Source organism: Loxodonta africana, chromosome 18 (assembly GCF_030014295.1).
Source record: "Loxodonta africana isolate mLoxAfr1 chromosome 18, mLoxAfr1.hap2, whole genome shotgun sequence".
NCBI lineage: Eukaryota > Metazoa > Chordata > Mammalia > Proboscidea > Elephantidae > Loxodonta > Loxodonta africana.
In genome coordinates, this window is record NC_087359.1 from 53,052,530 (window position 1) to 53,070,768 (window position 18,239).

At 40.5% G+C, this 18,239-nt stretch overlaps 1 protein-coding gene across 2 annotated transcripts; it reads left to right on the top strand.

The window, feature by feature from the left end:
* The first annotated feature begins 190 nt into the window (after window positions 1–190).
* Window positions 191–17,855, top strand: LOC100676906 (protein SLFN14). Of its 2 annotated transcripts, XM_064271407.1 has the most exons (5): window positions 191–3,707; window positions 5,345–6,448; window positions 8,281–8,409; window positions 9,290–10,004; window positions 12,192–17,855. In XM_064271407.1, the coding sequence occupies exons 2-5, from the start codon at window positions 5,389–5,391 to the stop codon at window positions 13,024–13,026; spliced, it is 2,739 nt and encodes a 912-aa protein (XP_064127477.1). In that variant the 5' UTR covers window positions 191–3,707; window positions 5,345–5,388; the 3' UTR covers window positions 13,027–17,855. The 2 variants fall into 2 exon arrangements, with proteins under 2 accessions (XP_064127477.1, XP_064127476.1); XM_064271406.1 differs by lacking the exon at window positions 191–3,707 and having other exon boundaries at window positions 5,184–6,448.
* The last annotated feature ends 384 nt before the right edge of the window (window positions 17,856–18,239 follow it).

The following is an 18,239-nucleotide window of genomic DNA, read 5'->3' on the forward strand; positions in this document are numbered from 1 at the left end:
CCCTCGAGGCGGGGCTGGTGAGAGGAGCAGCCAATCGGAGGCCGAGGAGGACGTTATAGGCGGAGAGGGAGGGATCGCTGATGCTGCTTTCGTGTCTTTTCTTGGGGCCCGGGGCTCGTTTGTGAGAGCTGTTTCAGTTGCTTTCCTTCTCTGGGCTTTTTTTTTTTTTTTTTTTTTCGTACATCTCTGCCCTCGGACTTAGAAGCGACTGTTACCCGGGGTGGTTTTGCGGGTGCTTTGTTTGCACAACTGTGGAAGGGCATCTGAGGCGGGGTCGCAGTATTAGGATGTACCCTAGGTTAGCAGGATGAATTATTGATTCAGACAGTGATCCCACAGTATTTATTGCTCTTATGCCGCGTTCCCGACTGAGGACTAGGGTTTGGGGTAGAGACACGGATGAGCATGGCCCGCTCTGTCCTAGGGAAAGAACCCTGAGTGACTCAAAAGGTTTGCCCTGTCTACTAATCTAAAAGGTTGGCAGTTCGAACCCACCCAGCAAAGCATCAGGAGAAATGCCTGGTGATTGCTTGCACAAAGATTGTTGTGTGCCATGAGTGGATTTCGACTCTTAGTGACCCTATAGGACAGGGTAGAATTGCCTCTATAGGGTTTCCTAAGCTGTAGCCTTTATGGGGGCAGACCTACAGAGCGGCTGCTGTGTTTGAACCACCAATCTTTTGATCAGCAGCCACCCAGGGCTTAACCGTTGTGCTGTCAAGGCTTCCATCCTCAAAGATCACAGCCAAGAAAAACCTATGGAGTAGTTTTTCTGAAACTCACGAGATCGATTTGAGTCGGAATCAACTCCACTGCAATGGGTTTGGTTTGATTTTTTGGTCCTAGTGCAATATGCTGGCTGATCTAAAGCTTGGACACTTTCTAACCCTATTCAGAAGGAATTATTTTCTGCCTTGAATTTTTTGTTAAAACCATGTGTTTTACATAATGGAAGGCATTTTGATATCAGTGAAAGATTTTTTGAGGCAGTATAGATTTTGATACAAATAGTGGGACACATATGTCCTAAGTGAACTCTGGTGCTGGGATTTGTGGTATGAAGCCCGTTTTCTTCAGATTCACGCAGTTATAGAGATCCCCACCAGATGGCAGAAGGCGCTAAATGTGGGAAAGCAACTTCTCAGGAAATCCGAGGGACTGAAAATAGAGATGGGCGAGGGTTTATTCCATTACTCGTGAAAGGGCTAAATAAGCAAATAGTAGACACTGGTGTCACACGAAAAGTGCAGACGAGTGTCAAAAAAGGACGAAGGAGAGCAGGAAAGAGATCCTGGTAGAGGTGGCATTTGCTCTGGGTTTTTGAAGGATGGATGGAGTTTGAGAATGAGGCGATCCTATGAAAGAATCAAGAGTGAGATGGAGGCACCTGGGAGTCAAGGGACCAGTCTTACCCACTGAGACAGTTTGTATGTAGTGCACGTAAAGGTCGTGCAATAACTAGCTCTGCTTTTAAAATGAAATGTTTAGTGAATGAACATATCTTAAATTGCTACTGCTGGTTTTTAGCCAATTTTCAACAGCATAGCCAGATCACTTTCTAAGCTACTGTCTAAGCTACTGATTTCAAGTTGTTTTTCATCAGAGACATTTGCTGTAGAACCAAGATGTAGGGTCCTCCAGGGCTTGATACCCAGGGGACTTAACTAAAGAGCTTTGAAGAAGAGAAGCCCCCTCTGTTCATCTTCTACATTTTCCTCCCTTCCCCTGATTTAATTTGCAATAAAGAAGAACAAGAAGGAAACAACAGTCCAGTTTCTAGTACTCCTGCCCAAAGAACCGTTCTTCCTGTTGCTGGGTGGGAAAGGTGGGGAGGTACTTAGGTAGATTTCTGATTCTGAAGGCACTCAAGCAATCCAGAACCCCAAGCTTGAAAGGCAGTGGGAAGAGTAGGAGCCTTTGAATTTGACCTGGCTTTGAATCCCAGTTCTCTCACTCGTTGGCCATGTAATCGCAGTTTTCATGTAATATGTAAAGCTTCCAGTATGGTTCCTTGCACCTAGTCAGCAGATGTGCAGTAAATGATGGTCATTTCTAGCCTTCTAAAAGTAAATAATATCAAAGGGATTTCAGTGTGAAAGTAAGGCCAAGAAACAGGATAGATGATAGAACTAAAAGTGAGACTGAAATCAGGAGTAAAATGAATTAAGCAGGGTAAAAACTGAAGCTTAGAGCAGGCCTTTGAAGTTTATGTTGCTGTGCTGATTATATATCATAGTATCCGTTCTACCTCCTGTCCTGGAAACTCAATTCAGCCAAACAAAGAACAATGACAGCAAAGCAGAATTTTATAGGAACAGTAGCCTCAGCTGACAAAAAATCTTGGGATGTCCAGAAACCTAATTAAGAATGTCATCTCATCGTAAACAATTTGAAGCAGAAACACAGCGTTCCTCGCAGGTCTGATTTACAGGGAGAGAAGTGTATTAGTTTCCTGTGGCCGTTGTGGCAAATTACCACAAACCCGGTGGCTTAAAACAACAGAAATTTATTCCCTCACAGTTCCAGAGGCCAGAAGTTGAACACGAGTTTCACTGGGCCAAAATCAAAACATTAACAGAGCTGCACTCCTGCAGATGTTCTAGGGGAGGGTCTCTTTCTCCCAGCTTCCGGCAACTGCTGGATTTAGGACTCGTCCAAATAATCAAGGATAATATGCTCATCACAAATCTTTAACTTAATCACATCTACAAAGACCCTTTTTCTTTACAAAATAACATCTACAGGTTCCAGGGATTAGGACCTGACATCTTTGAGTGGCCATTATTCAACCTATTACAAGAAGTTGAACCCAGTTTAGCCAGCATCCCCAAAAGAGATAACTGACTCTCATCTGTTTATTTTTCCACCTAAATGTTTTTCATTATAGAAACAATTCATGTTATTGTAGAGCATTTAGAAAGTACAGAAAATTTAAAAAAAAAGAGGAAAAGAAATTAAATGAAAACTCATCTGTAATCTTCCCACCAAGGTATCACCAGCATCTCATCTGTGAGCATTTTTCTAGCTTGGATCTTATGTTTAACAAGGAAGAAGAGCTGGGAAAAGAGAATAAAAGTAAATAGGATATAACAAGCAATTTGAAATGTAATAAAATAAGTTAATTTTTCTCACAAAGTACGTGTACAGGATAAAACCAAAAAAAAAAAAAAAACTGCTGTTGAGTCAATTCTGACTCATAGAGATCCTATAGGGCAGAGTAGAACTGCCCCATAGGGTTTTCAAGGAGCAGTTGGTAGATTCGAACTGCCAACCTTTTGGTTAGCAGCTGAGCTCTTAACTACTGTGCCACCAGGGCTCCCTAATATAAAATGATGTAGAGCTTTTACAAATGAAATTAAGCAGGACAAGAGATGCATGTATGGGTATGTGGAAATGACTTTCAATCCATTTGAGATGGTAAGTTTAGCTTTGGCTTCTGACTTGACAACCCTAGAATTTTCCCGTTACTACCTCATTTACTCCCTGAGCTCAGGCCCTGGCCTGCTAATGTGTCCACTCATAGGCTCTTTGAGTCCTTATCAGCCTTCCTCAGTGGGTCAATGTCACGGAGATTTGAAGAGTCTGGCAGAGTTTCTGCTCCTCCCAGGCTGATATCAAAGGGCAACAGGGGCTGTGACAGAAGGCAAACATTCAGACCAAAGCCAGATGTGGAGCTGAAACAGCAAGAGGAAAAGCTCGAGCATCAGGTAAAATTTAAAAAAAAAAAAAAATTTAAATCTCACTTGTCTTACGTGCATTTTATGTCTGAGGGCATGAAAGGCCTAGTAAAATATCAGCTAAGGAGAAATTTGTAAAAGAGAATAAGTGAGAAATTCTGGAAAGTTTAAAAAGAACATTCATGTGGGGCTAGAATCTCAGAAAACTTTGTATTTATTGTCGTTGTTACCAGCATCCAGGTAACACCAAGAAGACTTGGGAGTCAGGAGACTAAAGGGTGTGCTAGCGCAAAAGCAATTTCTTCTGTGGGTCCCAGCAGGTCGAAGCTATAGTGAGACAAGTTACAGCTCAAAATAAGGAACTCTTTTCTAACAGAGCTGTTGGAAAATAGAAGGCACTACTTTTGAAAGATAGCGAGTTACTTGTTACTGGAGGTGTTCAGGCAGTTGCTGGATGGCAATTTATTGGGAGTTAGGAATATTACAGAGGGATTTATAAATCAGACAGATGGTTGGCTTGGCAGATCTTTAAAGTCCCTTTCAACTCTCTGTGATTCTATGATATGAAATGAATGTCACCAAAAATTTCTTCAAGAGGCCATAAAATACTATATTTACATGGACCTATAGGAGATGCTCACATACTAAAAAACAATTCCCCAGGTTGATTCTGGTTTGCCTGGAGGAAGTGAGAAGGCAACCAAAGCAACCTACTGTCAGAGGAGGGTACATGTCCTACTAGATGTCTGCTTGTTCCCTCTTGGTGGGTATAAACAACACCCACATGGCCTCTGAGAAGAAATAGGTTCTCTTCCCCTAGAGGTGGAATTTTGGTTTAGTAAACATTTTGTTTTGCAGTTAATAGGCAGTCAAGGGGGTCCTTTCTGAAATATTTGCTTCAGAACCCTAATTTCAATTCAGATTGCTGTTCCCTGGTCTGTGAAACAAAAAGAAGAAGAGAAAAGGAGGGCTGAGCACAGTTTAATGACCACATTCCAAAGTCTCATGTTCTTTTCCAAGTCTTAAGAGTTCTCTCAGTACAGTCCAGAGCTTATTAGGAGGGAAGGAAAATACTGCTGCGCCTGCACATCGCACTGTAAATGAAGAATGTGCTTCTAAAACTTAGAAGAGTGTTTGAAGTGCTAAACAGGCTAAAGCCTTCTAAACGTATGCAATAGCACATAAAGAATGCCAAATTTTGATTTGTTTTTATAGCAAAATCTTCTATGTCACACATACTTCAAAACTGCACTCCCTTAATTCTCTGCTTTCTCCCTTTCTTTTCCCCTTGAGTTATAAAAAGCAGCATCTTCTGACTTCTACTTCTGCATATTCACTGTGGTCCCTGTGCTAACCCACGCCCTTTATATCTGGGCTCAGTGTTGGTACTTTCTAATTCTAAATGGGAAAAGACTGATATTTTCAGCAATATGATTTTCCCATCATGAGAATATATTAAGCAATCACCTCTATCTATGCATGTTCGTGGTAGGAAGGTGAAGGATATTGGCAAAGTTGTTAGAAAACAGTAATGTCTAAGATAATTTTTCAAGGCTAAAATGTATCTCCAGTAATTTATAACTCTGAAGAAAGTATTATACTGCAATCTCTGGAATACTTGTCAATGTGGAAACAACATTTCTGTCCTAATTTTTTTTTTTTAATAGGAACCCCTTTCTACTGTTATTTGGAGCACAAAGAGACTGCTGAAATGGAGAGTCTTATGACTGATATTGGCACGCCCTACCCTGAGAGAGTTGTAGAGGTGGGCAGAGTGACTTTTGGAGAAGAGAACAGGAAGACGATGACCAACACCTATTTGAAAAGAACAGAGAACTCTAAAATCATCCGAGCTATCTGTGCACTGTTAAATTCTGGAGGGGGCATCATCAAAGCGGAGACTGATGATAAGGCATACAGTTACCGATGCCACGGGCTAGGGCAAGATCTGGAAACTTCTTTTCAAAAGCTTCTTCCTTCAGGGTCACACAAGTATCTTGACTACATGCAGCAGCAACACAATCTCCTGATTTTTGTGAAGTCGTGGAACCCAGGGGTTTTCGGCCTCCCCCTAAGGATTTGCAGCCTGCGTTCCAATTTGTATCAGAGAGATGTGACTTCTCTTATCAACCTGAGTGCCAGAAGTGCCCTGGAGCTTCTCAGAGAGAAGCAGTCTAGAGCCCAAAGAGGAAGACTGAGGGTGAAGGAGTTGCATTCTCAGAAAGCTCTTGACAGATACATTCAGGAAGAGGAAGATATGAAAGCATCTGCTTCAGAACTTTTAAAAAAGGACAAACTCGTGTTTAAAGAGAAACTCGACTTTACTGAGTCAACCCACGTTGAGTTAAAAAGGTTCACCACCAAAAAGATTGTGCCTCGTGTGAAAGAAATGCTGCCTCGTTATGTTTCTGCATTTGCCAACACTCAAGGGGGGTACCTAATTATTGGGGTGGATAATAAGAGCAAAGAAGTATTTGGATGTATGAAAGAGAAAGTAAACCCTGATTTATTGAAAGAAGAAATAGAAAACTGCATAGAAAAATTGCCCACATTCCACTTCTGCTGTGAGAAGCCAAAGGTGAATTTCACTACCAAAATCTTGAACGTGTACCAAAAAGATGTCCTGTATGGTTATGTCTGTGTCGTTCAAGTGGAACCCTTCTGTTGTGTAGTGTTTGCAGAAGCCCCAGATTCCTGGATCGTGAGGAACAATTCTGTCACGAGGCTGATGGCTGAGCACTGGGTGGCCCTGATGCTGGATATTCAGTCAGGTAAAGTGGGTGCAAGGTCTCTGACCAGTGGGCAGGAAGGAACTTGCCCCTTCTCTGCCTTTGGTGGGTATTTGGCAGATATTTTAGTTAAAAAATAGGAAGCTGCTTTTGCATACAAATATTCTCCCATTCCAAAAAAATAAATAAACCCAGTGCCGTCGAGTCGATTCCAACTCATAGTTGACCCTATAGGACAGAGTAGAACTGCCCCACAGAGTTTCCAAGGAGCACCTGGCGGATTCAAACTGCTGACCCTTTGGTTAGCAACCGTAGCACTTAACCACTATGCCACCAGGGTTTCCGTTCTCTCATTACAGGGTTCTTTTTCTAATGTCTTTATGTTCCAGTGACTCAGAATCTGAGCTCTTTGAGGTCAAGAAACGCTTGGATTTCAGTCCATTTTGGGAAGGTTATAGTATCCCATCAGCCATAAATTAGTGAAAATTCCTTTTTCCAGCAAAGGCTTGTTTAAAAAAATTTTGCAGGTTGGTATTCCTGGTCAAAAAATTTCATGAATAGTTGCACCCTAAAGAAAATATTTCAGAGAAATTTTGTTTAAGAATGACTCTTCACTAATTCTTTCAGAGGAAACATTGTTGTCAAATTTGAATTTTTTCAGTAACATTTTATTAAGTGTTTTAGGTGCTAATTCCATTAACCACTGGGTTTAGGGCACCACCAGGTGGGGGAAAATAATGCAAAAAGGAGATGCTGAGGCTGGAGATGGCAGTTGGGCATGGGGACACCTAGTGTTTTCACTTCCCTTGCTGTTTTGCTTGAAATCAGCCCTGGTGATTCCAAATCAATCCATAAAGGGTTTATAGGCTGAACTAAGCTTATAAACTTAGTGCCTTCATAGTCATTGTTCCAAATTTGATAAACAGAAGCTTGGATCAACACTTGAGTGATCAGAGAATTTTATTGGCTCATTCTTCCTCTTGTCCTAAATTTGTTTGAATTTGCTTCTTTTTCTGTGTCTCTCTCATTCTCTCTCTCTCTCACACACACACATTGGAGATCCTGCCACTTTCTAGCCCATCTAAACTGTTGAACGAGGACTTAACTACGTTATTGTTGTCGGTTGCCATCGAGTTGATTTTAACTCATGGCAACTCCATGTGTGTAGAGTGGAACTGTGCTCCATAGGGCTTCCAAGGCTATGACCTTTGGAAGAAGCCGTGGTGGCACAGTGGTTAAAGCAATTGCCTGCTAACCAAAGTCGGGGGTTCAAAACCACCAGCGGCTCCAAGGGAGAAAGATGTGACAGTTTGCTTCTGTAGAGATGTACAGCCTTTGTAACCCTGTGGGGTTATTATGAGTTAGAATTGACTTGAGGGCCGTGAATTTGGGTTTGGGTTGACCTTTTGGAAGCAGATCATCAGGCCTGTGGATGTGTTCAAATCACCAATCTTTCAGCTAGTAGTCAAGTGCTTAACCATTTGTGCTAGACAGGGACTCCTTAAACAACTATATATCTGTATATCTACATACTGTTGCTAACCTTTGCTGACCTTGCTAGATGGCTTTTCCTCTTAGAGATGAATTGGAATCAGAATATTAGAGTTGGAAGGAGACTTAGGGATCATCAACTCACTGTTGCACGTGAGAGAAGTGGAATGAGTTGCCCAAGAGAAGTCACACAGTGAGTTAGAAGATGTAAACTTTTGAGGAGTTCTCAGACTTTCTTTCCTGACGTAAGTGAACCGTTTGAGGCATAGTAAGTGTGAGGGGAGCTCAGGCAAGATGCATACCCCATGTTTCCCGTAGAAGAGCAAGGAAGGAGTTCTTTATTTATTTTTTTGTCTGAAACAACTTTCCATGTATTTGTTTAGCTCCTTCCAGTCTGGCCATAGATCACAGCTCTCATCCAATTTCACCAACTTCATCTGCAGTAAGAACCCCAGTATATCCCAGAAAAGTCCTGGAATTTAAGGGGACACTGCAACGGCATTTCTTTCCAGGTATTACCTCTTGATTTCAGCTGAGGGGAATATTTGTTTTCTAAAATTAAGTGGGAAGGAATTGGTAGCAATTAGACCAAGTCTTTCTCCTCAGTTAAGGTCAAATGTAGGACTTAGTAGACATAATGGTCCTGAAATAATGTTTTCAACCCCATACTTTCTACTCCTCACTACTGTGTGCTTTTGGGCTTCCAGTTAGTTGTATAGTATTTAGCTTTTGTTCTCCAAATTTGAAAATGCTGGAAATTCCTTAGGTCTTAAAAAATAGAAATTCCAGTTCAAAAGGAGCCGTGGAGTCATCTGAACTTCTAAAGCAGGGTTCCCCAACCTCGGCCCTATTGACGTTGGGGCCAGATAATTTTTGCTGTAGCAGGATGCTCTGTATACTGTAGGATATTTCACAACATCCCTGGCTCTACCCACTAGATGCTGTTAGCATCCCTCTAGTTGTGACAACCAGATACGTCTCTAGACACTGCCAAATGTCCCCTGGGGGATAAAACTGCTGCTGGTGGTTATTAATCACTGTTCTAAAGGAAAAATCTTAGTTCCTCAAAAGTATCAGCTTCACAAAAAGACCCTCTACAGGAAGGAGTACCTTCCCATTGGAAGCAGGCCACCTGGGGTTGAGGAGAGGATTCCAGGAGGCAGTTGCGTGAGGACTGTTCCCTGACAGCCTTCCTGTGTGCTAGAGCTACCAGAAACAAAAACTTCTAATCTCAGGCCTGGGCTCTAAAGAGGGGGTGGCCTCTCTATGTGGGTAAGGAAACCCATAGTTTCATGGCTAGAACCATTTCTTCCCTGTGATATTGCACCAGAAATACTTAGAACACACTTCTGTGCATTTTTCCTCATTTACTTTTATTCTTCTAATTTTCAGTGACACAGGAGGAGTTGCAATTTAAACCAGAGTCCCTCTGCAAGAAGTTATTCTCAGACCATAAAGGACTGGAGGACTTAATGAAGGCACAGATATATCCTTGTTCTCAGGGAATTGTAATATTTTCTAGAAGCTGGGCAGGTGATGTTGGCTTAAGGGAAGAGCGGAATGTCCTGTGTGATGCTCTCTTAATAGCAGTTAACAGCCCCCTGGTCCTCTATACAATCTTATTAGACACCAGGTGGATTGGAGGACTTGAATATGCCCAAAACACGGCTTATCAGTTAAAGCAGAAACTGGAAACTGTTGGTGGTTACACGGGGAAAGTGTGTGTCATCCCGAGGCTGATGCACCTGCCCACCACACTGTATTTGCCTGATGAAACCCCTGTGCACTACCCGCAGTCTTACAGGCTTGCGAATAAGGATGAAATGGAAGACTTGTTGCAGGCCCTTGTGGTGGTCTCATTGTGCTCTAGATCTCTTCTGAGTGACCAGCTGGGCTGCGAATTTTTCAACTTGCTTATAGAGGAGCAGTGCGAGCTGCTTTCAGAGAGCCTTCAGGAGACACGGGAACTCTTCATCCACTGCTTTCCAGGAACCAGGAAAACAGCCCTCGCCATAAAGATCATGGAGAAAATTAAGAACTTGTTCCACTGCAAACCAAAAGAGATCCTCTATGTTTGTGAAAATGACTCCTTAAAGGATTTTGTGATGTAAGAGTTTCACCAAGGAAACGTAATCAATGTATTTAGTCAATCTTTTCAACAGCGTCGCAAAAGCGATTTGTGTTTTAGTTTAAGATTTTGCAGTGTCTTAGCTGAATAAGTGCAAGAGCCTAAACTATATGCATATTTACAAATGATCAGGCAGTTGAAATAGAGGCAGGTTTTTTTTTTTTTTTAATAATCTACCATGTTCAGGCTTAAACATCTCTATAAATATGTGTATATGTATATTTACATATATATATACACACCCACACACCCCAAGTGTGCATATATGCATAACTTTAAATTTCTAGAACTGGAAATTTTTTTTTCTTTTCACTATCTATGACCTTATAATTAAAAAAAGTAGAAATGAAGCTATCTTGCTTAAATATACCTTTTTCTTGATACTTAATGCTTTAAAGTCATAGGGTATTTCAGTTAATTAGACATTATATTTACCAGGAAATTGTATGAAATACCATTTGATTTTGTTTATCAAATATTTTCATTTGTTTGATTTGTTCTGAATCAGTACTTTTAGAAAATGTGTAAATTTGCTTCTGATTTAAGCCTTTAGCTTTCAACTTAGCAGAAAAAAAATTAGTTGTGATACAACTCAGCAAATGAAGGTAAATTCATTTTGATTTTGTTTGGTTTACTTATTTATTGAACAAATCATTTTTGAGCACCTTTTATATGCTAGGCACTCTGCTAGACTTAATCTCAGGCCTGGGCCCTTAAGAGGAGGGTGACCTCTTTATGTGGGCAAGGAAACCTATAGTTTCATGGCTAGGGGAAAAGTACATTGAAGGCCTTGCCATCAAGTCCAATAAGGGAGATAAAGAAAAAATAATCAATGAGAGCGTGGTATAATTAATATAATAATGAAAATATATTCATCTTAACTCAGGCTAGAGGCTGGCTGGCTCACATACCCCAGTGGAGACCCTTGGGCCCATTCTTAAGAAGTCAGTAGGAGAAGTGAGTAAAATAGGGCAGGTTTTCTAGGAAAAGGGCACATCAAATGCAAAAGCACAGAGAACAGGAGAAAAACAGAGTGGTAGGTCTGACTGGAGCAGAGACAGAGTATGGATATGTGGCAGGTGATGATGTTGGAGAGGAGGCAGATGCCAGATTACGAAGGATATTGTAAGCTGTGTCAAGAACTGTGTTCTTTATTATGCTTTATAGTTAAGATTAAGACTATTCCAGTCAAAAGGATAATTCAGTTCAACAAATACCTACTGAACCTGTAATGTGAGGAAGATACAGAGAAGACTTAGAATTAGTACTTTTATTTAGGAAGCTCACATGGTCCATACTGGAGGAGACATGAGTAATTACAATTCAAGGCCCAGGAAATTATAGTTCCCAGGAACTGCTTATGTAAAAGGAGTCCTGGTGGTGCGGTGGTTAAGTACTCGGCTGTTAAAATTAGAGTATCTGTAGGATTGAGAGATTTTAGTTGGATCCAAATTAGACGAGACAACAAACAACCAAGTTAAAAAAATGCACACACACACGCTAAAAAAGAAAGGAAAACTGAGCTAAGTAAATGCGGTAGCTCCAGAGAGGCAGAGACTTTTAGATTTGTTACCCCTTCTTGACATGTCGTGGAACTCAGCAACCTCTTGATGTTTTCCTCACCAAAATCTAAAGAGGCTTTCTATGAGAGTGCATTTCTGCTTTTGTACTACGAGTTAAGTGGGGAAATAGGATTTGGCTAAGAGGAATTTATGTTAGTTTTTTGTACTTAAAAATTATGATATGCTTCTAGGGGACTATTTTGCAGCACTAAAAAGGACAGAGAGCAAAGAAATGGTAGTAAGGAGTGTAAATTACTTCGGAGACTTCCTTTAAATATAAGGAGCTAGTCTTCAAGGATGGTCAAGCAGCAGAAATGAGTTCTTAATTGAAAAGATAAAATCTCCTGGCTAAGTTCATTTAAAAAGATTTGCGCGCAGATTTAACTAGATAACCACAAAGAGTAGGGTTTAAAATTTACAGATTTCATCTGTTGGGTAATTTGTAAATAGAGCAGTTTTGCAGTATTCAGCACCTTACTGAATCACTTAATGAATCAGCCTCCAAATGAGAACTAGCTTCTGATTCCAATTCAGACAATAATGACTGCATGGTGTTGCCTTTGATTATATACCTGAAACCCTATTCTCTCTTTCATCCTTATAGCCAACAAACCACCTGCCAAGCGGTGACACGGAAAACCTTCATGCAAGGAGAGTTCCTAAAGATTAAACACATAGTGATGGATGAAACTGAGAATTTCTGTGGTAAATATGGTGATTGGTACATGAAGGCTAAGAACATCACCCATCCAAAGGTGAGGGGAGCTGGAAGTGGAAACCTTCACCATGGAATTCTCTGGATTTTTCTGGACCCTTTCCAAGTCTATAATGTGGATGTCAGTGGCCTTCCCCCTCCATCAGCTCAGTTTCCTCGAAAAACAATCACCAAGGGGATCCATTGTGCTCTGGAGATAGCACAGTTCATGAAAGAAGAAATGAAGAGGGTCAAAGAAAATATTCCCTTCAACATGTCTATAGATTCATTGGCATTGTTTAGGGAAGATGCCTACGAGGAAATAATGTGTGCCCAGACTCTTCCAGGGACGTGTGAGACAGAAACTAATGTGACAAAAGAACAAATAGCAAGCCATGTGGCAGAAAGATGTCATAACCTGTTCCAACGTGGCTATCTGCCCAAAGATATAGCAATTTTGTGCAAGAGATGGGAGGATAGAGGATGCTATGAACCTGTACTACTAAAAGCAATGGAATTAATTGAGACCCATGGAGCAACAGAAGTTGTGTTTAGCCAGGCTGCTGGTGTTGGGGGAAGTCACATTGTTCTAGACAGTATTCAGCACTTTTCAGGCCTGGAGAGGAATATTGTATTTGGGATTAGTCCAGAGTGTGCCCTGTCAGAGAAATTTCACAAACTCTGCTTTGCCTCCAGAGCTATTAAACACCTCTACCTGTTTTATGAAAAGAGGGCAGCCTCCTGAAAATCATTAAAAATGACACAAGAAGCCAGAAAGAGCTGAGTCCTTTCTCTGAGGCAGCTGACAGTACTCTTTTTCATATATTACAAGTGAGGAAATGGAAGCATGGTCAGTATGGCCTGGAGCCACAGAAATGTCTCTCGGGACTGAACTTTCTACTCTATCTGCAGTGCCACTATTCTTTTTCTAGTTCACTTCACCTCTTCCCTGTACAATTACAACAGACTTATAATTGGCTCTCTACCACCAGTTTCCTTAAATCCAAGCCAGCCTTCATCCTGTCACCAGACAGTTTCCACTAAAATGGAGAAGCTGCTTTTACAAGTCCCCCTGCTCATGTATCTTCAGTGAGTCCCTGCTACTTTCAAGCCAAACCAATCTTCAAGGCTTTCCATGATCTGTCCCAACTTACTCCTAGCTGCATCCTTTATTATGCTTCCATTTCCAAATGTCTCTAATGTACTCTGGATTTACTGTCCGATTTTTGATGTGAGGGCAGGGTGCCCTACAGGCTACTCACTTAGACTGGGTGTCTCAAGGGAAGCACCTTGATTGGCAACTCATACTGGCTATGGATCACCAGCTGTACAGGCCCAGAACTTGATTTCTTCTTTATATAAAGTCTGGATGAGTCTCTTAAGGTGCACTGGTGGCACTGTGGTTAAGGTGATCGACTGCTAACCGAAAGGTCAGGGGTTCGAAACTACCAGTGGCTCAGCGGGAGAAAGATGCGGCAGTCTGCTTCCGTAGAGATTTACAGCCTTAGAAACACTATGGGGTCATTGGGGTCACTATAGTTTGGAATCGACTCAGTCTCTTGGGGATGGCTTTATGCTAACCAAGCTTACTAAAGACCAATGCATAAATGAAAATGTCACTTTATTTACAGTGAAGATTGTAGTAACAAGTGGGTCAGATGCTTTTGCCAATCAGCACATCCAACAGTAACATAGGAAGCCAAATTATATGAACACAGCTTTGCAGCAGAGTGCTGGTAATCAGATTCAAATGTATGAAGTATTTAGCTATGTTAAACTACTGCAATCATCTCCAAAATATGGACATTCCCACCACAAGAGTTAGATCAGGTTTACGAGCTAAGGTAAATTTAGAATGCTAAGGGTAATCAGGTTATTCCATATTCCCTGCCTTGTGAAAATTCTTTCTCCTAGTTTCCAAAGCTTCCAGGTTGACCACCAAACTTCCCTTCACTCCACCCCAACATATACATATATACATATACATTGCTGTCTACATATGTTAGTACATTCACCTAGGCGAGAAACGGCTCATACTCTGCTGGTGGCCTGGAAGATGTTCTGTCTGTGAAGAACCTTTGCACATCTCTGATCTCTTTCATTATAATCTGATGATCATTTTATAATCCAACTCTCAAGAGTTTGTAGGGAGCCTGGGTGGATGCCACCATCCCTGGATCCTTGCCTTTGCCTGTGCCTGTTTCACTTTCTCAGTCTTTAAACCCATTTCTGTTCCCACCACCTGTTGAAATCCTTATTCACCAACCAAGTCCCTGTTTAGATCCCCACCTCCTCAATTAAACTTTCATCAAGCCCCTAAGTTAAACCTCGCCTCTCCTTTTTAAGCTATTCTATGGCTTCTTCTTCTTTCAATATTAACAATAGCATCAAACCCTTATGAACTCTGCCAGAGGAAGAATGGTTGCCATAGCAGAATCTATGTAACACCCTTTTTTCCTGTCCTCTTTCTAGTATATGTGAAATATGTACACATAAAATCAAAATTCCCTGTCTCTAGTCAGCTCCCAAAATGGCTGAGCCAGTCCTATGTTCTTTAGTACAATCTTGCTTTTCTGTTTATAAAAATTTTAAATTTGCTTTGGAAATACTTCTCTTTCCAGATTGTTTTTAACTTCTAGAAAAGGTTAGGATAGCTTGATTGATTCCAAGGAGGCCCAAATTCAGGAGAAAGCATGGAAATATTCTTTTGGCCATAATTTCAGATGGGGGAGCAGGTGAGGCTTGGACACACCTTCTTAGCTGCCTTTCTGAACTGCTCAGGCCCACCCAGAGGGGCCAGTCTGAACCCAGTGGCTGGCTTTCCTGGACATGGAACAAGACAACCCCTCCCTTGGTCCCTGCTGTGCTGATTACTTGGTGTTTCCTCTGAGGCATTAGGGTACTTTTGGGTGGGAACAAATAATTAAGTAAGTAATTTTTGGTGAATCAAAAGATAGCAATGCATTAACATTATTTGGATATAGGGAGGTGTGTGCATTCTATAAAAAAATTTAAAAGAGTCAAAACGGAGGAGGTTGGGAGTATGGAGAAGAGTGGAACAAGGAACTGCTATATTTTAATGATAAGCCTTAGTGCTATTTGATTTTTTAAACTATATGCATGTATTATATAATTTTTGGTAGACTAATTTATTTTAAAAAGAATTGTTTTAAATATTGAATTTGAGAGTCTTTGCCTGTTCTTAGCCTAGTCAAACAGCTCAGTCAGAGTTCAAGTAGAAGGCCTACCCCAGTGGTTCTCAACCCTGGCTGGACATTATAATCACCTGAGGAGCTTCAAAAAATATCAGTGATCAGGCCTGACACCAGACCAATTAAATTAGCATCTCTGGGTATGGGGCTTGGACCGGTATTCATTAAAAGCTGTCCAGATTGTTCTGATATGCTACTAGGATTTGGAACCATTGAACCCTTCTCCTGGTCTGTGCTCTCTGTCCCTAAAACAGATGTGAACAAACTTCTCTCCCAATTAAGCTGTGAGCTCCTTGAGGGTAAATATGATTTATACATCTTTATTGTCCCCAAATCAACTAGCACAATGCCTTGTACATGGCAGGTGCTCCGTAAGTATTTGTGGAATGGACTTGCTCCTTTCAGAAAATGGGAACCTACTAGGGAAAATGCTCCTATTCAATGAACTGAATATCTAATTTTGTAGACCTCAAAGAAGTCTGTGCGGAGAACAGTCCTCAATAATGCAATAATAAGGAATAAGATAATACAGGCAATTGAACTGTTTGTAGAGGGGCAGGCAAAGTAAAAGATCCATGATGACAGAAGTCTGTTAGATTTGAGTTTGAGATTGGTAACTGGCAGGTAAAAAGAATAACTTTCTAACTGGGTTGTACTTAGAATTCTAATTTTTTTCTACAGAGCCTTAATATGATGGAAAAAACAGCCAGTTTAATGAAATAACCAATTTAAAAGAGTTGCCTGCTGTAAGAAGCTCCTAAAACCTACTTTTAAAAAGAAGAATAATATGATACTGTTGTGTAAATTTGAAAAATGAAGCAAGGCAAAATAAAAAGTTCCTATCATATTGTTCCGACTCATAGCAACCCTACAGGACAGAGTAGAACTGCCCCATAGAGTTTCAAAGGAGCGCCTGGTGGGTTCAAACTTCCAAACTTTTGATTAGCAGCCGTAGCTCTTAACCACTACGTCACCAGGGTTTCCAGATTGAGTTGCAATCGACTCGATGGCAGTGGGTTTTTTTTTTTTTTTTGGATCATATTGTTATAAGTTTTTTTCAATTTTGCTTATTTATTTCCATTCCTTGTTGATCTGCAAATGCATTTTTACATAGTTATGATCAAGTTCTATATCAATTTTATATCCTGTGGATGATTATTTCCCCCCATAACCATTTCATGAGGCATTGTTGTAGGCTGTTTTACTGTTCCTAATACTTCATCCCTCCCTATACTGTACTGTTTATAGTTCCTAATGCTAGAACTGAAATATATTTTCCAGCTGTCTTGATGTTGCCTTGATGTGGACTTGGCCATGTGACTTGATTTGGACATGAAATGTTAGTAGTTGTGATGTATGCAGAGGCTTTACGTATGTTTTTAGCATTGAGCTTGCTCTCTTGGGTTTCTGCCTTTGCCATGAGAAGAACATGCCCTGAGTAGCCCATCAGTTACTGACGAATGAAAGACATGTGAAACAGACTTGAACTCAACTCACGGCCTGAAACCAAGTTCAATCGAGCTCAACTGGATCAGCCGAAACCCAAGTGATCTGCAAATACATGAGCGAGAAATAAATGCATATTATTGTATGGCTGAGATTTCAAGGTTGTTTGTTTCACAGCTGTAGCTAACGCAGATATTTTCCTGTCTCATACCACAGCCTTCAAAATTACAGTTTTACTGGTTGCACATATCCTAGCCAGGTCATATGAAATTTCAGGAATCATTCCCCTATGATTTGGGTCACTAGGAAATTTTACATTATTAAAATTAAGCCAGGCATATACTCAGGCATATAACCTTTTCTGTCTTTGGTATATTTATAAATTCCCAGAGATGGGGCTACTGGGTGAAAAGGATGGCCTGGATAAAAGATTCATCTTATGCATATTTTTTCTGTTGTGTTCTGATGGGACGTGCATAGAAAAATCCCAATCACTTTACCTGATAACATACAGATTTGTTGCCTTAAATAAGAGAACAATATGCTGATACCAGGTCCTGATGACAAAAAAAAAAAAAAAGAGGCATTGGTATTTTAGAAACAGGTGATTCAGGGTATGTTGTCTTCCCGTGGGAACATGCTCCCAGGGAAAGTAAAACCAACGCTCATCAACTTAACCCAGAAGCTCAGAGGAAGAATTTAACTTAGAGAATTACTGATAGGAACATGAATTATGTAACCTTAATATTATACAGAAAACAACTTTAGCTACTTGAAAGTTGTGTTGAAGTTTCCTACTATTATTGTGCAGCTGTCTATCTCACTTTTCAACGCTGATAGAGTTTGTTTTATGTATCTTGCAGCCCTGTCATTGGTGCATAAATATTTAATATGGTTATATCTTCTTGGTGTATTGTCCCTTTAATCATTATATAGCATCCTTTCTTATCCTTTATGATGTATTTAACTTTAAAGTCTATTTTGTCAGAAATTAATATTGCCACTCCTGCTCTTTTTTGATTGTTGTTTGCTTGATATATTTTTTTCCATCCTTTGAGTTTTAGTTCGTTTTTGTCTCTAAGTCTAAGGTATGTCTCTTGTAGGCAGCATATAGACAGATCGTGTTTTTAATCCATTCTGCCACTCTTGGTCTCTTTATTGATGCATTTAGTCCATTTTTTAGTCCATTTACATTCAGCATAATTATGGGTATGTATGAATTTAGTGCTATCATTTTGATGTCTTTTTTTGTGTGTTGTTGACAGTTGCTTTTTCCCACTTCATTTTATGTGCTGAGTAG